This window comes from Xiphophorus hellerii, chromosome 2, assembly GCF_003331165.1.
Source record: "Xiphophorus hellerii strain 12219 chromosome 2, Xiphophorus_hellerii-4.1, whole genome shotgun sequence".
Taxonomy (NCBI): domain Eukaryota; kingdom Metazoa; phylum Chordata; class Actinopteri; order Cyprinodontiformes; family Poeciliidae; genus Xiphophorus; species Xiphophorus hellerii.
This window is the reverse complement of record NC_045673.1, coordinates 29,983,923-30,005,396: the sequence shown is the minus strand read 5'-3', so window position 1 is coordinate 30,005,396 and position 21,474 is coordinate 29,983,923. Positions and strand designations below refer to the sequence as shown.

At 39.4% G+C, this 21,474-nt stretch overlaps 1 protein-coding gene and 1 long non-coding RNA gene across 4 annotated transcripts in view; one reads left to right on the top strand and one right to left on the bottom strand.

Moving 5' to 3' along the window:
* cadps2 (Ca++-dependent secretion activator 2) overlaps window positions 1-21,474 on the bottom strand; it is a 146,454-nt gene that overhangs the window by 18,989 nt on the left and 105,991 nt on the right. For 2 of the 3 annotated variants that reach the window (XM_032546225.1, XM_032546233.1), the window contains 6 exons: window positions 17,552-17,707; window positions 16,164-16,311; window positions 10,797-10,811; window positions 7,253-7,327; window positions 6,789-6,872; window positions 6,600-6,632 (listed from right to left, as the gene is read on the bottom strand). In XM_032546225.1, the coding sequence (XP_032402116.1) occupies window positions 6,600-6,632; window positions 6,789-6,872; window positions 7,253-7,327; window positions 10,797-10,811; window positions 16,164-16,311; window positions 17,552-17,707 (511 nt within the window). The remainder of the gene's footprint in view (window positions 1-6,599; window positions 6,633-6,788; window positions 6,873-7,252; window positions 7,328-10,796; window positions 10,812-16,163; window positions 16,312-17,551; window positions 17,708-21,474) is intronic. The other variant, XM_032546241.1, reaches the window with a different exon arrangement.
* LOC116708350 (uncharacterized) lies at window positions 637-15,369 on the top strand. The gene is made up of 3 exons (XR_004336648.1): window positions 637-647; window positions 2,704-2,706; window positions 14,301-15,369. It is a non-coding gene; the product is annotated as an uncharacterized LOC116708350 (long non-coding RNA).

The window sequence follows — 21,474 nt, the reverse complement described above, 5'->3', positions numbered from 1 at the left end:
TAAAAAAGAAAATTTCTTGTTCTAAAATATACTAGGGCTGTTGTAAACGAATAGTTTAGTAATTGAGTAATCTATCGATTATTCTTACGATTAATCGAGTAATCGGCTAAAAAAAAGATAAAATAAAACATTGGTAAATCTAACATAACAGCAGTATTACTATCGCATATCAACATCAGTCCACTTTTTCACGTTTGAGCATCCCTAAGAATTACTTTTCTGTAGTTTAGAAAATTAACTTGTAACACTAATAGCTCACTTTCTAAATTAACCTGAAAAAAAGTTGTACAACAATCTGAAATTATATTCAATTTGTGGAAGTCAGCAGAAAAAGACAAAAAATAATTTGAGTCTTGTTTTATTCTCAATGTCTTCCACTCAAAACCAAAAATTGAATGTAGGACAATGGTTGGTGTCTTCTCATATCACCTTCTCCCCTTCACAATAAAAGTATACATTCGGGTGTGAAATATATACATTGTATCCGCCACACAGGCCTCCTCTGAACACACAGAATGTCACAAACACAAAAACACATAACATGTGAAACAACATCACAAGTACATAAAAGAAAACACACACAAAGTAAAAACTGAACAGCAGCAACAAACAAAACATTTGAAATACCTAATGGTAACAACTAGGAAGTTTAATAAGTCGGCCACCACGGATTCTTTTCACAGGAACAGGGGTTGAAACTGAAAGAGACTCTCTGCTACCAAACTGTCCACCTGAGGGGGACAAACCAGCAGATAGAGTGAACCCCCGAGAGGGTGCAGGCATTCGATGATACCAAAAAGGCTTTGGCCAATGCTGCGCTCTTGGCCCATCCATCTCCAGTGGCTCCTGTGGCTCTAACAACTGATGCCTCTGATTATGCAGTTGGGGCAGTTTGTGAGCAATGGGTGGATGGTGCCTGGCAACCCCGCGCTTTTTTTAACAGGAAACTCCAGAATGCCGAAAAAAAGTATAGCACCTTTGATAGGGAACTGCGTGTCCTTTTTCTGGCAACACGCCATTTCTTGGCAAACCTCGGCCTTTGGTCCCTCCTAGTTGGCGTCGGTGGTTTTTTGATGCAGTTCATTCCCTTCCACACCTGGGCTTAAAGCTTCTGTTAAACTGGCAGGGGCAGGCAAGCTCACAAATACGCTTGTAAAATATGTCTATACTCCAGCTTTTGGTTTATGTATTCATCTTCAGTGAGTTTAACAGATGAACTCTCACCTTGCCCAGACATTTATAGCTTTTGTGTTCATGTTAGTGACGGGATTTGACTCCTGCATTCGTCACACACATAAACTCATCTACCGACTATGGAGAGCCCGACCCAGAGTCCCCAGACTTCTCTTCAGCTCCGGGAAGAGAAAAGCTGCCGTACTCCAAGCATCACTCCCGTCATTTTAAGGATTCTTATTGGTCACACCAAAAAATGTCAAAAACCCAGACATTATCATGAATCAGTAAAATCCTCCCAGGCCGAACTTGAAAATTGGATGTTATGCTGCTAACACTTAGCTTTCGTCAACAACTCAGGCTAAAGTAAGAGCACTGCACAACGCAAATAATGACCCGGCCGGAAAACTGCACTAAATAATAAAACATAATTTAGCAAAGCTTCGAGGCAGATATATTTTCCTCCAAGAATTTTAATAATCGAGGTACTCGAATCATTCGAGGAATCGTTTCATTCCTAAAATATACTGAGGTAATATTCACTGTAAGTACATGAAGAAAGATGCAACCTAAAACTGAAACTATTGTGATTGTCAAGTACTATGTTACCTTCAGCCATGATAAAACTCCTGCATATATCAAACTTTAAAAATTGGCCTCCGTCTCTTTAAGAAGCTCTTGGTCGTTCTGACACTGCACCTTCGTCACTACAGTGCTCCTCTATTATACCATTTACAACCATTTTAAGCTTTGGACTAAGAAGTAGTTCCTATGATGAGCTCAGCAGATGCACAGGTGTTTGCTAATTGCTGCTGCTGCTAGTCTGAGGAGCTGAGTAAGGGAGGAGCGGAGAAAGGTGCTTTGTGAGGTGGAGACTTGACTGAAGACTGGTGAGGGCAAGTGTTTAATCAGCCCAAATAGTTGCTGTGGGAGATTTAAAGGAACATGCAAGACAAAATCAAAGACTCCAGGTATGTCTTTGATGAATGAATAATATTGTAACATAATATCTTCCTGCTCTCCCTCCCGTATCTACCCTGCTTCTGCTCTCTGTCCTGGGCTGACTTGTTAATATTTTGGAGCGTCTCTGTGCATATCTTCTGAGTTGCAAATAACATATCTGGTCAGCTGGTCTCTCAAAGCAATGGATCAAATTTTCTTGATGAGAAGACGGGGCAAAGGAGAGCCCTCTTGCCCCGATGGGACATACGCATCTGGATACACAATGGATTCCTGGGGGAATGGAAGATCGTGTGTCTGTCCATATGGCCGGTCGAGGATGTTGAAGATGTGTACGTATTGGATGATTGATAGCAGAATTTCTGCTTTTTGGATTTTGTGGTTACCTGGTATATTTTGAAATTCAGAAAACATCGGCAACTCAGGCTGAATTGTGTTAGTTGCACTGGAGAAATAAAAGAACATGATCCTCACAGTGCTGCCTGCTTTGTCCAGATGACAGTGGGTTTGTTGAAGCAGGTGTATGATGGCATCATCAATGCTGATGTCACGGCAACAAGCAGACTGCAGGGGGTCCTGATATGTGCTTGTTTGCTTACATCAGAGCCAGAGATCTAAAAAGGCTCAACAGCCTGATAAAGAAGGCTGGTTCTGTTCTGGGGACGACCATGGAACCTCTGGAGATAACTATGCAAAGAAGGATTCTTCATAGGACCAAGAAAATTATGGACAACCCTGACCACTCTCATTACGATACTGAGCATCTTTAGTCAGAAGCTACTTCAGATTCCGCGCAGTACAGACTGTTGCAGAAGATCTTTCCTGCCAACAGCCATCACCATCTTTAATTACTCTTTGAAGTATCTAAATTAATTAGTTAATTTCCTTTTGGGATTAATAAAGCATTTTTGAATTTGAACTTTGCATTTTAATTGAATTGAAGCCATGTGTCAGTATAACACGATGCTGAATTTCCTACATTCTTTGTACTTGTCAGGGCTTGAAGTTCATCCATCTTGTTAGTTAACAATCTCACATTACCCATTATGATAGATTCAAATTCAAATTCAAAAATACTTTATTGACTCCAAAAAGGGACGTAAAGGTTGTTGTTAATTCATATGACTTGAGCTTTCTTCTGCTCTCATCTTGGTTCCTGTTCTGCCTCCTATTCATCTCCTGTGGGATTTCTGGTTTCAGCTGTGGTAATAAGTCAGCTGTTAATCAGCTGCTTCATGTTGCAAACCACCCTGTTGCTATGGTTAAGCATCACAACAAAATAGTAAAATCTGAAAAATATTGCCAAAAAACAGTTCTACTATACAGTATACAAAACAAGCAGGACTAGTTTTCCAAAGCAAAAACAATTTTTACCGGTCTGCCACCCTGAGCGGTGCAATTCTAGAATAAAATACAGATTCTATTCTGATTTATTCAACAATGCTATTGCTCTGCCTCTTCAACATGGGTTGTGTTTTTATGTTGTCAATATGCTGCTTCTCATGTGCAGAGTTTTTGGGGGGGGTTTTTTGTATCCATTACCAATCAAGAATGTTAAACTGCTTCAGAGCTGCAAACTACGCTGCAGTTTAATGCTAATGAGATCTGAATAAAATGATATGGGGATTTCATTTTTAAGAAAATAATAGGAAGGAATGTATTATAATGTAGTGAAAAGTAAAATGCAGACAGCTTGTTCTTTTTGTGACAAAGGAGGTGGTGCAGCACAGTGAGGGGTCTCAGAGACTTCACCTTCTTTATTCCCAAAGAGGCTTACCTGCTTCAGGTTTCCTCCATACAAAAGACCAACAGGCCAAGGTAGGTGTTACACTATAATTTCATGGGAGGAGACGGTTGGGAAGGAAGTCTGGATGGGAACCAGAGAGCATTAGGAGGGGCAGGGGGGAGGAGTAGGCTGGGGGTCGCAGGTTGTGCTGCCACTCTTCAGCTCAGGTTTTGTCTCTTGATGCTCTACTTTCCCACATTTGATATTTAGAGACTATGGCTTAAAATATACTAACCAACATCAATGCAGTGTTACTTTAATTATGACCACATAGCAGCTAGAAAATATTGAATGGTTTATGTTTCCATCTACTTTTATTGCTTGCTTCTTCTATCTTGTAAATAAAATTGGAATTTTATTTTATAGTTGCAGTGAAACAAAGTGCAACCAAACATGTTTAACATGTTTATGGTAAACAGATTGATTCTATTCTGCTTTATTCCACAATGCTATTACTCCACTAACACTATCAAAGTACTATTATTGTTCTGGCAGAATTCAACTTCAAAATTATGAACTGTGCAACATTAACTGTGTCCTCAAACCCTAATAAATCTTTACTAGGTGCTAAAAATTAAAGGCTTTTAAAGTTGTTACACGCAGGGGCTTTCATACATTTTATTTGATTGTAGGCTTTTATTACAGTATAGTCCAACAGTATCTAAGTAGTTATGATGAACTAGATTTGTATTTCCAAGCTGGAATTTAAGAATTTGACGTTCAAAAAATCATAGTAGGTTCAGATTTTGACTTGGAAACTCAAAAGTTCTTCACTTGCAAACTGACTAAACCTGACATGGGCTGCCTTGCACATAACAGATGTGATGGCTGCAGTAATACATGCATCTCACTTTATGTTTCTTAAAAACTGCTGCACACACAGAACTACACAAATTATTGGACGAAATAACCTATTATTAGCTTGCATTAGTCGTCACAGCCTGGTTATTTCACACAACAGTTAAGAAATCCTGCTGGGTTTCTGGTGTTATTACGGCAGCTATCACTTCCAGATCCAATTCAGACTTCAGAGGTTCATTAAGACCAAGCTTCAGTTAGTCCACGCTCACAGATTTTGTGTTTAAATATTGTTAAAAAATAAATAAATAAAACAAAAGCGCGCCTGGTAACAAGACTGAATTATGCTTCTGGAAAAAATTAGAATTCAAACTATTTGTAAAATCCAACAAAAGCTTTGTGGGAAATAAAAAAGTATTACTTTCCTATCAAAACCTTTTCTGGGCTAAATGTCTACCATTACCAAGAGTAATGATGAGCCCGTTTCTAGGAATACAGCTGTACAGTGTCTATGAAAAGTATTCACCTTCTTGGATATTTAACCCTTTTATTGCTTTTACAAATCAATCATGATTAACAAACTTTTGCTTTTTGGCCAAAAAAATGACACAAACCTCTCAAAATTAACATCAAAGTGAAAACTGATTACTGGAAAATATTGCCAATTAAGAAAAAAAAAAGACATTTCATGAACTCCTACCACTGTTGCAACCATCACCCCACAATTGTAGTACAACAACAGCTGGTTCTGAAAGGGACACTCACTGGTTCATCAGTATTCCTGGCTACATTGACAACATGAGGACTAAAGAACATTCCAAGCAAAACATAAGAAATATTAAAAGTATAAGTCAAGGAATGGACATAAAACATCCCCTGGATATCAAGGCTGGACTAGAGTTTGAGAGAATCCATGTGGGAGACTCCATGGTCAGGTGAAAGAAAGTTTTTGCTGGAGCTTTTTGACCGTCAAACACACCATCCCTACTATGAAGCATGGTGGTGGCAGCATCATGCTGTGGGGATGCTTCTCAGCAACAGGCATAGAAGGTTTGTAAAGATAGAAAATAAAATCTATTTTCCAGCAAGACAACACGCTTAAGCATCCAGCTAAAAGCTACACAGAGATGTTTGAAGACAACAAGGTAGAGGTTCTGGAGTGGCCCAGAGAAAACCCAAACACTGACCCAACAGAACATTTGTGGTAGGACTTAAAAAGGGCTGAATTTGCATCTACTGACTGAAAGGGGGTGAATATTTATGCAATCTGTTATTGTATTATATGTGCAATAATATTAATATTAATATATCAAATTTTTATAGTGCTTTTTCAGGCACAGACATTTTATAAGAGAAGAATAAAATAAATTAAAATATGACTTTATGCTTGATGTTTTTATTTGTCATTTTTGTAGAAACCAGTTTTCACTTTGAAACTTTTTGTTAAAAAAAAAAGAAAAAGAAAATTAACAAAAAAAGCAAAATTAAGTTGATAATGATTGATTTGAAAAACAATATATAAAGTGTAAAACATTCAGAGGGGTGAAAACTTTTTATTGGCAATGCAGCTGGTATGTTCAAACACGACACTCACTGAGTGAAGGGCCAGTTTGAGTCAGCTGTGGCTGAGTTGAGCTAAAAATATATGAAACAGTAACCAGTCTGCTGAAAATGTCTAGAAGATAGCCAGTCTACATTCTGATTATATCAAAGACAAAGTGAGGATGGAATCAGATTTACAAAGTGTTGAACACCCCGACTCAAAGAGAAACTCAGCCACTCAGTTCCCACCAAACATTCTAATTAGAAGGATGCAGGTAGAAGCACAATGAGATGACAGACAGGGTGGACAATAAAACAGAGGGCAGAGCAGGAGACTCACAGAAACCTCCACATATTTGGCTGCTGCTTTCACCTTTTAGGAGGGAGAAGGGGAGCAGTGGGATGAGGAGTAGAGAAAGGAGAAGAATCATCACACTGAAGCCCAGCTGTGAAGATCTAGTTTCCAACAAATAAAACGCTGCCCATGTGGCTATCTAAAACAAAGAGGCTGAATGTTTGTGGTTCTCACTGTGAAAGAGAGGATGGAGGAGAAGAACGTTCCTTCATCGTATCTGGACAGCTTGGAGAGGACGCCTTCTAAAACAGCAGTACACTGCAGACACAGAACACAACATTTAAGATTTGTTTCATGAAGTTACTATATTATAATTTTAACATGCTTCAGTGTCATTTTTTTATTAAATACACATTTCTCAACTCCAATAATTTGGAATTTTACTAAGAAAAGATTAAATTCTTTATTAATTGTAAATAAAGTCAAACAAAATAAAAGTCCCCCTATGAAATATAGAAACTCACTTCTAACACAATATCACAAGCAGTACAATATTAACTGTCAATTCTAAATAAAACAAATGTCAAAGATAAATATTTTTTGTTCATGCAAGACGAGAAAAGAAAAGAAAGGTAATGTACAACAAAATTCTTTAGAAATGTGTATGAACAATACAACAGAATCAAGGATGAAAGTACCTTTGATGCGAGGGAGAAGATCATTTCTTTGAACGTGTCATCAATCAGAACATCAATTTTGGAGTGGTACTGTTGCTGTGGTTACCAGGGAGGCATCATATTCGTGGAGGGGGGAGACATGGAAACGACAAAAACAATGACAGTTTTTTTTGTTCTAAAATAAGACAGATGCCCCCCACAGAAGCATTGTGGAGGGCATCTTAGGAGTGCCGTTAAAAACCTTCCCAACGGTGTAACACTGCAGAGTTAAGCAGGTAATAAGATGCCTTTTGCTGCTAAATCAAATTCCCATCCACACAGGAAAAGCAAAGGAATCTGAAGGATACTTCTTCTGTGTCTCTGCACAATTAGAGCAGCCTTGTATTCTTTTAAAGCACCGGTCTAGCAGCAAGGACCAAAGGCTCACACAAGATTCAATTAATCCGCCATTTCATGTCTTGTTTGCCGCGATCCCCAGCCCCCTGAAAAAATATTCATGGCACCTTTTCCCTTGAAGGAAGAAGAGAAAAAAAGGCCCAGTGCTGAATGGCAGCGGCAGAAGGGGAGTTCGTCTCTTGCCAACAATGCCTTTTCACTGGCCGTCTAAAGAGCACCCAAATTAAAAATTTCAATCAACAAAGCACATAGATCGATGACAAGCCGCAGATCTGGGGAGGTCACAGCCAAATTTAGCTCCTCCTGCTTATCCACGAGTCTGCAAAATAGCAGTTTTCTTTCAATTTACCTCTTTTTTTTTTTGCCAAGCTTACTTTTTTCTTCTAGTCTTAACAACTACATTCTCTTTCCCACTACAGCAACTAGGTTATTGATTACTGATGTAATTTAAATAACTTAGCAGAAAAGGTAAGGAAAATCTGGTAGGTTATTTTCTTGTTGGAACAATGCTTCTTTGCAATACATCTCATTCTGTTGGAAAGCAGAATGGTGCCACATCTGTAGGAACTGCTGATGTGTTGGTTGAGCAGCAGAGTTGAGTACGTGTGCTGGACCCATGGAATGTTTGCCAAATGCTGCAGTGCCAAAAAGTTTATGATGCTCCTGACCTGCAGCAGTTCAGCCACCAATGTTGCCTTTATACACTTACAGTTTGGTTTCAAAGTCCAACAGAGGAATTCATACAGACATTTATGCTAGGTCTACTGGAAATTTCAGCTTAGCAAACAAAAATGTTAAATAATTTAGTTTTATCAATTGATTAGATGTTCTGCACAAGTTTACTTTGTCTTTTTGTAAATATAAAAATCTTTGCTTTGTTTGTATTTTTAATATATATAAAAAAGAAAATTTAATCTCGCTACGGATAGTGTGCACCTAAATCTCTTAGGTGCACACTATCTTTGACAAAATAAAAAGGAAGAAAGTACATTTCTGAACTAATACATAACTTCCAAATTAACTTACACAGTGTCAAGAATATCTAAATTTTGTTCATCTTTTAGTCAATTTTTCCAATTTTTTGTGTTCTTTAATTTTTCTAGGTTGAACAATATCCAGACATGAAATCTCACTGAGACACCCCATCTCATGGTCACAGACCTGTTTCAGCAAACACTTAAATCAGATGTATAACACAGAGTGCTGAGGACACCACCATCACTGTTTGTAGTGGGGACGGTGTGCTACTGATCTCGACTTGGGATGTGATGAGTAGGTGGGCAGAATATTTTGAAGATCTCCTCAATCCCACCTACATGCCTTCCATTGAGGAAGCGAAGCCTGGGAACTCCGGGTCGGGCTCGCCAATCTCTGGAGATGAGGTCACTGAGGTGCTTAAAGAGTTCCTGAGTGGCAAGGCCCCGGGAGTGGATGAGATTTGCCCGGAGTTTCTTAAGGCTCTGGATGTTGTAGGGAGGTGTTAGTTTATGTGGATGTTGGGGTAAGTTCCCCTTGATTGAGAGACCAGTGTGGTGGTACCTATGGGGAAATTTTACTGCCATTAGTCGAGAGCACATATGAAAGCAGGGCTTCACGTCTTTATTCTAAAAACTTGTAATGCTTATACTCAAAATCTCTGCTCTCTTTCAAATATTCTCTGTACCTTCTCAAATGTTTTTCCTCTTCTCTCCACTCGGATCAAATTTCCACTCAAACTTCTCTGTTCACTTGCAAAACATTGTTCTGCTCTCTTGAGAAACAAAAAGTACCATTGCATGGCAACCTCTCAGCCAACAGAATGAAAGGGTTACATTGGGTGCAAAGGTTTCCTTCAGTGTGTGCCTGTGTGGCTACTATCGATTGTAGTAGAACCCATATGATAGCAACTGCTGAGCAGAGAGAAGTTCTGAGCATGAGGAGAAAGGTTTGAGAGAACACTAAATATTTGAAAGAGAGCAAAAGTCTTGAGTACAAGCAATACAAGTTTTGAGAACAAAGACATGAAGTCCTGCTTTCAGACTGAAAATGTGTGGCTTATGGAAAGTTCCCCCGTAGTCCCCTAATTAAAAGGGGACTGCAGAGTGTGTTCGAACTACAGAGAGATCACAGGCTGCATGCTAAGATCTATTCAGGGGTTCTGGAGAGGAGGATCCATCAGATAGTCTGACTTCGGATTGAGGAAGAGCAGTGTGGTTTTCGTCCTGACTGTGCAACATTGGACCAGCTCCACACCCTCACCTTGGTCTTGGAGGATGCGTTAGAGTCTACATGTGCTTTGTGGACTTGGAGAAGGTGTTTGACCGTGTCCCTTGGGGAACCCTGTGGGGGGTGCAATGTGAGTATGGGAGTACGGGCCCTTTGATATGGGCTGTGAGGTCCCTGTATGACCGGTGTCAGAGCTTGGTCTGTGTGGCTGGCAGTAAGTCGGGCTTGTTTCCAGTGGAGAAAGAGGTGGATTCCGCCAACGCTGGCCTTTGTCACAGATTCTGTTCATAACTTTTATGAACAGAATTTGTAGGTGCAGCCAAAGCATTGAGGGGAACCATTTTGGTCTCTACTTTTTGCAGATTATCTGGTCCTTTTGACTTCATCTAGTGGATGGAAGGATGGATAGAAATTGACATGCACCATATAAGTTTACCATGATAAGAAATTGAACGTAAAACCATCAATTTTGTATAAAAAATAAAGTGGATTTATTGTCAAAAAAAAAACAGTTGAGTAGAATGATTATTAAGTTATAAAGAATGTTGTCCAAATGGCAATAGTGAAACAATACACACCCCTGACAAAACAAACTTCTAAAATATCCAATTTGTCAGTTAGAAACCAAATGGTCTTTAGATGACGGTGATCCATTCAACAATGGTTTTTAGGTTTGCGATACCCTAATTAAATCTTTTTATCTTCTTAGTTTTGGAAGTTTCATCATATTTAATGTGTGTCCACAGTAACACAATATTACAATATATGAACAAAAAGGACAACAAGGCCAGTGACCTGACCTTAAAGTGCTGTTAATGCAAACATGTCAGTTTAAAAAGGGGCATTCAGAAAAAAACAAAACAAATTTTGGTAATGACACAGAGCAGATAAGATTTCAAAACTCCATTTTAGAATGTGGGATGGGTATGAAGAGAATAGGGTATGAGGGGATGGAGTGACTTACCCATTGTATGTCAATCTGGAAGTCAAACAATAATGTCCAGGACAGATGGGCATGGGCATGGGAGAACATGAAACAAACAAAAGATGACACAGTGAGCAATTATGCAACATATAAAATAAAAAGTAGTGTGCAAATCTGTTTAATTTGCTTATCAATACACAAACAAAACAAAAGATTATACATAGCAGCTTCAACAAAATTTATATAACAATGGTTATATAAATAGATATATAACTCTATTTATATATCACTTTGTAGTGAAAATCATATGACGTTTAGAACAAACACTGTGAGGAGAGATAACATAACTGGATAAATATGCAGTAAAAACAATGCCTAGAACACATGTGCATTAAAATGTTGAAGCAATCTATCGGTTGCGTGTAGACAGAGCTGGCTTATGGTTGTATGAGGTTCCAAAACTGGACATATTAACTTGTACACTACCTGCACAAATAACAAGAAACTGAGTTGATACAATACAGAAATAAATACATGGAGCTTCACACACAAAGATGAAGCGTTCTTCTCCTCACTGCTGTGTATAGAGATCAGCCTCTTGGCAAAATCAAGAGCTTGATCCCTATAAATACAGGTTGAAGCAACCACCTCTACATTGACAGAAAGCTGCATGTTGATGATGAACACCACATTGATTCACTGATCCATCTTTCCACTGGGTCACTCCAGTGGAAAGACGTGCCTCCTTCAGGAGGGAAAGAAGAAGAAGTTCTCCCAAGTGGAACAGTAGACCTATAGTTGGGTTTAAACACCTGGACTGTGCTGTGTCTACTGTGATGCAGATGTAATACAGACCTATTGTTGTGAAGAAACAGCTGAGACAAAAGCTGAAGGTTTCAGTTTAACAGTATTTGTTGCACCTCTCATTCCTGAGAGCTGCACTGAGCTTCCTCCTCAGCAGCCTCTTGCACTGAAACTTAGATATATGATGAGAAGATGATTATTCTGGAGCAGCTCAGAGTAGAGCTACAGCTACTCTATGAATCTAAGTGGGCATCTGCTGAACAAGTGCTCTAGATGACCCCTGAAGGAGGAGTTTCTAAGACCGTCCACTTGAAAGTCTTTGTGTAGGACTTGAAGATTTAGAATGCATCTGACTCCAAATATATAAACCAGAGTAAAGCAGGAGGCCCAGAGCGATAACACACACAACTATGCTGTCTACAGACACCGAGTAAACAGTTCCCCCACTGAATTGCTCTCATTATTTATGGCCTACTGTATGTCTGCAGTGGAAGCATTTATTGTTCAGTGTGATCTTTAGTTAAGTATCCAGGGTGTAAAGATTTTCTATTTATTGAGCTCAGTGAAAAGTTCTATCAGGAAGAACAGGAACAACCAGCATTACAAAACACAATGTCAGCTTCCATTTTCAGATAGCCACTTTTAAACTTAGATGCATAAAGATATAATATAAAAGAGCTGCTCTGATAATGACAAAAATATGTTAATTAAATAAGTTTGATAAACTGAAGTACCAATTGTGCTAAGCTAACCCACTTGTAAGAACAAAATCTCCCTATACAAACATCTCTACTCTATTTTATTTGAGGTCATTGTGAGTTCAGAAACATGTTCCTCTATTTTTACATTGTAGATTTTAACCTTTTTTATAATTTTTTATTACGTATTTCACCTTGACACAAATATTTCATCTCAACTGTGATTTACTTCAATACCAGGAACACTGAGCAGGAGATGCAACATTTATCTGCAAGAGAATTCATTGGTGACTTGTTATTTAGAATCCTGATGCCTCCCCCACTGATGTCTTTATAAACCAAACATGTAAAACAAGCTGAAAGAAGACAGATAAAGGCATTTATTCTTTAGAAAGCTCCTTAGACCTATTCATTTTTCAGTCAGAGAAGGTTCAGTCAAGGTTATTTAGATGGTGGACATTTTAAACTGAATAAACCTAATACAGACAAACTGAATCATGTATTGCAATGTAATGTCAAACTAAAGTTTTGTTGCGTTAAAAATCAAGAAGGATTTTGTGGAAATATTTGCTCTAGTTGTAGTGAAGTCTTGTTTTCAGCTGCAGTATTCAGATGGGTTAGAAATGGACTTAAAAGAACAGCACAGACCAATTCTTCGTTGTTTCGACTGTTCAGGCTGGTGTTGTTGGTCATTGTGTAGGGAATATTTTCTTTACCTTTAGGATGTGCTGGGAGATTATCACCTTAGATGTGCGGCTGAAAATAGTGAGAAATGTTTCTGAGACCTTGTTTAATTTAAAAAAGAAGTAAAAAGGATTTCAACCCACACTGAGTGGGTATACTGAGGATTTCAGTATGCTATCATGCCTATGCAAGTATCACAACCAATCGGTAAACACCTTGCTCTCAGTAATAGTCACTGACTGTTGTAGATGCTGACCAATGCTTCAATAAACTCAACTGCATAAAAGGATTTTAGTGCTGACTAAAATGCTTCTACCTAACCAATCAACTTTATTTGTATAGCACAATTCAACAATTCACACAATAAAAACATAATGCAGTAACCAAAAATGAAACAGCAAATCAATATCAAATGTATTGATTAATGTTCCAATTATTATGAGTCCGAAGCAACTCTATAAACAGGTGGATTTTAGTTTTGATTTAAAGAAACTCAGGTTTTAACTATTTAGCAGTTTTCTGGACGTTTGTTCCAGACTAGAGGAGAATGAAAACTAGTGCTGTCAATTGACTAAAAACTTTGATTAGATTAATCACACTCTCACACTTCAGTATTAATGACTATGCCCAACTTTGTAAGCCTGACGTATAAATATGCATGCTGCTGTGTAAGCCCCTCCTCTCACACTCCATGCACGGTATTATCTGATTTGGTTTTTTGGGGGGTTTTTGCAGCAGAAAGCTGGTCATGTAGTCTTCCCATACTCAACAGCAAGTAATGGAAACTTACTCTACTACTCATACAAATAGCAAACTTTTTGAGGAACAACTGGAAGATTTTGGGGTTATATGGACAGTTGCTGTGGGCAACTGTCCATATAACCCATAACATAAACCGCCACTTTCATTTTAAAAAAAAGTTGAATTGTCTCAAACCAAACATGTTGAAAAATTCTCTGCTTTCCAGGTTTTTATATTCAGGAAGGTTTTTAAACGTTAATAGAAATTTTCCTCTCCATTCATTTCCTTTGGAACTTGTGTGATGAGGCGACAGTTGGTTGTCCTTGTACAACTGAGCAACCGGCGTGATTCGTGCATGTGAAACTTTGAGCTTATGCATGTGCAGAGGCAAATGTGCACAAACTGACTGGCGTCAAGGCACGTCTCAATAGCTGCCAGAACCAGAAGACCTGATAGGTTTAGAACAGGGGTGCCCAAAGTCGGTCCTCGAGGCCTGGCATCCTGCGCGTTTTAGTTCTCTCCCTGGTGGTACCAACAACCTTTTCAGCATGTCAGTGTTCTTCTTAGGCCTTCTAACGAGCCATCATTTGATCCAGGTGCATTAAACCATGGAGAGAACTAAAACATGCCGGATGCTGGCCCTAGAGGACCGACTTTGAGCACCCCTGGTCTAGAAGGTTGATACAACAGCAGATCTAACCTATTGTGGTGCAAAACTGTTCAGTGATTTAAAAACTAACAACAGTACTTTAAAGTCTGTTCTCTACGCTACAGGGAGCCAAGGAAGGACTTTAGAAATGGGTGATGTGCTCTATCTTCTCATCTCATGAAGGAATCAATTCAACCTTATGGAACGCAAACACCACAAGCATACACCAGAAATAGCACAAACAACTTACTTCTTTGTAAAGTAAGAGAATTTATTAACAAAATATTCAATAAACCATATACTGGAACTACCACACTGCAACTAAAATACTAAGCCATAAAAATTTTTTAAGTAAATGATCAAATCAAGTATCCAATGAATTATGATATCAAAATGAAATGGAATACTAAAACATAACTTCAAAACTAATTAACTGATTAATAATCGTAAAATGTCAGTAAACAACAACAGTATCAGAATTCAGCTTCAGCATAAAAATGCATGTAATAAAAACGGGATTTGTGATGACGGAAATGAATTCTCCTTGTTGGCAGCAGCTAGCAAGGAAGATATCAGTGAAAAGCAGAGGGAGGTGTGTATGCGTGTTGAGATGTGTGTCAAAAGGATGGGGGCTGGCGCCCCCAATTTGGCACTGGTTTGAAAAACCAGCGCCAAATAAGAACAAAAGGCCAATGGACATGTGGCTAAGCCTAGCTTTCGAAGGTACACAAAGAAAAGAGTGTCTTCAGAGATCCTTCACTGAAAAATTAGACTGAATGTTTGCAGTCGTGTGCATTCATGAGTGAGCAGCAAGAGACAGAAAAAGAGAGAGAGGGAGAGACAGAGAAACTGGATTCAGTGTGATTACTTAATATTATGCTACTATTTAAGCAAATATGATGACCATGCTCCCTTTGATGGACTGGTTATCTGTCCAGGGTGACCCCGCCTCTCGCCCTCCAGTTGACTGCTGGAGATGGGCACCAGCACCCCTAGCAACCTCTCTAGGGATAAGCATGGGTGATGTGGGTGATGGATGGATGGATGGATGGATGGATGGATGGATGGATGGATGGATGGATGGATCCATCTATCCATCCATCCCATTGCATCTCTCCAGAGATACAGTGGGTTTAGCCATTTAAAAATACATTAAACCAATGTTATGAAACAATATCTAAATATCAGTATCATTCTATTTATAACTAAATCATCTGTGCTTATTTATATAAAGAAAGCCTTATGTATCTGAGTAATGATTCCTGATACTCAGGTGGTGACCTCTTTTATAGGGTATTAGGTATTTTCCAGGCACACAGTGTCATTTTAGATCACAGTCTATCTGACATCTTGAAATTGGCCGTCGTTTCTTTAAGAACCTCCTGCCCTTTCCTACACTCCTCCTTCAGTACATCATCACAACAGTGTTTCTCCATGGTGTCCATCAATGCCATTTGGAACAGTTTTTAGTGTGTTGTAGTTTGCATGATAAGCTCAGCAGACGCACAGTTCCACCAGGTGTTTGCTAATTGCTGCTGCTGGTCTAGTGGAGCTATGTGGAGCTAGACTAGCAGCTCCACATACAGTAGCTCCAGACTGTGGGGCAGATGTTGGGCTGGAGACTGAAGCTCCAAGTAGCTTTGGGTAAGTAGGCAGAGCATTGCAGGAGCAGGCGACATAAAGCTCATAAAAGTTGATTTGACATAAACCTTCCCTTTAATAATTTTTATTAACAATAAATTATTTATTATAGTTGTTAGGTTACATAAGCCAAACATTGTACTAAGGTCATGTGAATCAAGCTAACAAGCCGTGTCTGGTTAAATTTACCTCCTGGTTGCAGTCCAGCACACAGAGTTTGGAGCTCTGCTTCTTAGCATCCAGCAGCACGTTGAACATGGTGCAGACAGAGAGTGGAACCCGGAATTCTGTAGATCGACTCGTTTTCGCCATTTTGGCTTCAAACGCAGATTTTGTCCTGCAGGACAAAATGATGACTGATTTATATTAACAGTTTCTGCAAACAAATTGGTGTGACATTTAGAGGTCGACTGATTATTGCTGATATAGATTTTTGAAATGCAATCACTGACCAATTGCTGATTTAGCCCAATACCAATTATTTTATTTTGCTTGTACGGTTTTATTTAGATGTGTCCTTTGATTAGAATGTTTTTCAATTGCTGTTACTTGAAACCTGTGAAGTTTTACGTTGAAGTAAGACAAATGAAGCAGCATTAATTATTTTTGTAATTCTGGCATGTTTTAGGTATTCCCCTGCTTCAGCACACATGATTTCAATTGCTGGCTGATTGACACGGTTTTGCTGAGTTCCAGTCATTTGAATGGGGTGTGTTGAGGCAGGGGAACATCTAAAACATGCAGGTCTTAAGGACCAGGGTTGGAAAAAACGCTGACGTCAAGTTGCGTCAGCAGCCACTCTACTGCACATGTCACCTTCAGAATGTAACCGAGAATATATTATTCTAACTATTTAAACTATTTACAATAAGGCTAATAAAAAAACGTACAACTAGCAGCCAGCGTAGATCACCCGGCGCATAAACAAACTGAACTGAACATAAAGTGATGCTCCATGAGCTTCCTCCACAAAGGAGAAACGTGTTCTGATTTGACTTTCTTTTTTTTTCTCTTTTTTTACATAACTGTGGCTGTGAAAAGGTTCTCCAGTTGCTCTGCCGTTTGGGAACATATAGGTAACAGCACATACATCATCACAGTGTCTAAACAGAAGTTGTGTAGCATCTCTGTCTGGGTCCATGTCAGCTTGCTTTAAATATGCAATATGTAACTTTTATTTAAAAGAATGTTGTTGTTTTTTTGTTTTGTTTTTTACATATTTGTTGAAAAAAAACAAACTAATTTGCTTTTTTGCATCATGTTTTATAATTTTAGACAGATAGTCAAGCGCCTCTGCCTCGATTATCTGTAGTGCTCCCAGTGCTAACTGCAGGAATACACAGAAACAACCAATCAAAGCCACGAGGAGGGTCTTGGCACTGTCAATCACCCTGGTGTACATGCTATTCACACCCTCTATATGCACAACAGCTGCAATGCTGTAATGTCCAAACACATGCCAGTCTAAAAATGAAGCAAAAACAAGTAAAAATTGGCAGGCTGATAATGTCGGTCGACATCTATTAATATTTACAGTAATATTTACTCATGCTGTACGAATGCTGGAGGCTCCTGACCTTTTGACACAGGCCACCATCATGTCACTGGCCATCAGTTTGAGTCTTTGCTCCAGATGTTTGGCAAACTCTGGTTCTGGCCAGTGCAGGTCCATCACAAACATCTGCAGAGCGTCCAGCTTCCAGAACAAATCCTCAGAGGTGGCCGATCCATTGCTGCAAGGTGGAGAGTGTCCGCAGCAGAAAGCAGTACATACAAACACATTTCAAAGACCTGTGGAGTTCATCAATCTTTGTTTTGATGAACTAATTATTTAAATATAAAAGCAAAACCTGAAAAGCATGAAAATTGTAGTTTTTCATGCTATAATCCCATAAAAAGATTTGTCTAATGCTTTTTAGCTTTCCCTGCCATCGTCTTTTGGAGGTGGAATCCAAAAAAATCTTTACATTGGTCACTTGATTGTGTCAAACAACTTTAACAAAGTAACATGCTATAACTTCCAGTATACAGAAAATGTAATCATAGCTGTGCATTTACATTGTAGGACTTATAATTATTTCCCACTGAACATATAAGACAGATGTTCATTGACAAGTTCAGTCCTGATCCTGACATCATGCATCTCAACAATTCTGCTGGCCTTGCAAGACAGATCTCCTGGTTCTGAGTGGTCAGTGACACCAGAAAAGCGTTCATGTTTGCCATTTGTGTTGTTAAGTCAGTTACGTTTCCCATTTTGAATGTTGGAAACCTTCTAATTTTTGACTCCTGTGTTTTAAAATAAGATTCAAAATTGCAGAAGAAATTCTGCTTTCCATAATTTGGTCATTTGCTGGGCAATTACGGTATAACTCTTTACCAACAAACAAGCATCAGTGGTTATGGTGAGATCCTTAAAAAAAGCTCTGTGTCAGTGTAGGTGTCTGTCCATCTTTTGTCCCTCTCTCTGGGTCCTCTGTGTGGGGCCTCCTGAGATTCGTCCTAATGCCCATTCACCTCATTCACAAAATGGTTCCATCATTAATCACAAATCAAAGCAACCATGTCGCGTGAATGTGAGCCTTTGAAAACCAAACTGACATCACGAAACCAGGGGAGGTCTGGAGGTGCTGGACCCCAGCAGGATCAGTAAGGAGAGTTACACAGACAGTCAGTGTTTGGTGTCTCCCATTGTAAAGGATGAAACACCTCTCATCACCTCCTAGTGACATAAGTGGCTGTTCCACTGTTCATCACGAGTCAGTCTTGGCCAAGCTACAAAAAGAAGATGACTCGATCTGTGCCGCCCCGGCAGCCTGCTGCAGGGGCTCCATGAGGTCTGCCACTGGGCAGAGTCAGGCCGGTATGTTGACGAGGTAACGCTAAACATCATGGAGTTACTGAGCTTCATGATGCACAGTGGAGAGGAGCCAACCCTCTACCAAAAACTGAAGGCTGAATATGGGTCTTAATATAAAAAATTTGTCATATCATCACTTTCTGTCATCCAATTCAAGTTATTATTAATAGTCTAATTTCTTAGTATTACATAGAAAAATGCTCCTTTATGTTCATTTAAAGGAGAACCAATAAACTAAAGTACATAGGAAGGAACAGCCTGTGCAGATCCCTAGAATTTGTTGCATGATTGTCAGATGTTGCAGTAACTGAAGTTTTTCCATCTCTGGCAACATGCAGAATTTGTATATGTATATGCGACTATGACACATCCTCATTGTTTCTGAATATACTTAGTTTAGTTGACTATTGTTTGACAAACTCGTAATTAAAGCGCAACTTCATAAATACATTATTCTTGTTCTCAGTTGCTGCAAATATCCATGAAATTAGTTCAATTTTTGATTCCTTTCGTGAACATGACCCTTAGACCCCTGCCAATTATGTACTGGGGTTCAAAGCTGCGTGTTTTCACTTGGTAAACAGCACCATGAGGACAGAGACAGATGGACGTCTTGCTGCTTTCTCTCCCCTGCAAACAGGTTAGACAGTAACAAGACAACCCTCAGCACCATCAACATCCAAGTGTACAGCGCCCACAACTAGAACCACGGCCACAGGGGAGGGGGGAGTAACAAGTCCTTTTAGCTCCCTCATTTTTCTCACTTTGCCTTTAAAAGACTGCTACCTTAAAAATGCCACACAGAAATAAATACTTTGGGTTGAGTCTGTGTTGCAATTAAAAGCTTGGTGGCTATCCCCCTCATGTCTAATTACTGGTGCTCTTCAGTGAACGTGCTCCGCCCTGCTCCCCAGGGAAACGGGACGATCCCACTCACCCGTCTGTGCTTGTTAATGAAGTGCCAGCTTTTTCTCCCCTCTGTTTTTTTTTTCCTAAAGTAGTGGTCGGCCAAGTGAAGTGAGGTAGAGGAGCAGTGTGTACTGTGCTGTGGGAATGGTTGGCAGAGTCAGACTGAAGTCTTTTTAAGAAAAACACCCTCAAATGGTCTCCTGAGAACCTCCAAACTCTCTATTGCCCTCCAAAATGGCCATCCAAGCTAGTTCTGCTGCAAAGCTACAAACTAGACAAATGAGTTCTTTGGAAAAGCAGGAAGAACAGGTGTTTGTCACCAATTCAGTGCTTTCCTTTCCTTGTCCTGTTTCTTTGTTTAGTTAGAGTTAGTCATTCTACCTAGCCAATACCACTAATGCAGCATAGTGAGGAGAATGTTTGATGACTGAACTAGTAAACTTTGGCCTCCGTAAGGGTCGCGCTGCACTCCAGCTCCACTCCAGGATCCTTCAGTGACATTGTAATGACAGACAAAAAAAACCAGAATAAACAAAAAAAAAAAATTATCTAAGGAAAAATGCTGAGGTCACAAATGGCTGGACACATTTCATGGAGCATCACAGCAGTCCAGGATCATCACACTACCACCACCATGTTTCACTGTAGCTGTAGGTATATGCATGTTGCAAGTTTGGTTTAGTTAGTCAACAGAATATTTCCCCAAAAGTCTTCAAGACACTTTTTGGTAAATGTGAAAGGGCCCTTTGTGTTCTTTTAGTCAGCTGTAGTTTTATAGCCTTGGAACTCTTACTGAGGTCAAATTTTCCCAGTTTTCCTTTCTAATTGTTGAATTGGTGCAGTGAGGCCTGCAGAGCTTAGATGCTGTTGTGGGTTCTTCTGGAACCTCCTGGATGAGTCCTGATGACCTGGTCCTGAGGTCCTCCATTGCTCCATGTTGTCTCCATGTGTGGATAACGGCTCTGGGTCTCTGGGTCTCCTCCCAGTGAGACATGGTGGAACAACCCATAAGGGTGGCATTCAGGAGGCATCCCAACCAGAAGATCTGGTGATTTTTGGATTTTACAGGTGTTGCCGTAATCAGGTTTGGGTGTGGCTAGAGTAATTTACCCCAAAAAGTTAATAATGATAGTTTTTTTTTTTACCCCTTCAGGGTTTTTTTTGAGGGCTCTAGTGTCCCTTATGTGAAAGTAGGCTGACAGGAAAGGAGGAGGTAGAGGGGGGAAGACATGCGGCAAATATCGTCGGGTCCGGGAGTCGAACCCGAGGACTCAAGGCCTCCAAACATGGGTCGCGCTAAATCATAATTTAGCATGAGATTAGGTAAGGTTATCATCAGGTCATTACTATATTTAAGCAGGACAATATAAACTCGACAGCAGAGGTACATCCTGGATGTGTAGCAGGCATAATACTTTAAAATTCTGAGACACAATTTTACTACAAGTCCCTAAAGTTGGTGGAACCCTGGTCTTACTGGTCAAAGTCAAACACAGTCAGTGGAGTAGTATTTTCCAATGGTAGCATATCATCCTAGACCACCAGAATACAAGGGAGATATGGAAGAAAGTGAAATGGAAATTAGTAACACTGCAAAAATAAAAATTAAAAATAGAGAAATGTCAGGTAGAAAAAAGCAAAGATTTCAAGTATTAAAACTCAGGTTGAAGATTCTTTATTAGCATTCTTTATTCATTAAAATCCTAAGCGCATAAGTTGAAGAGTTCTAAA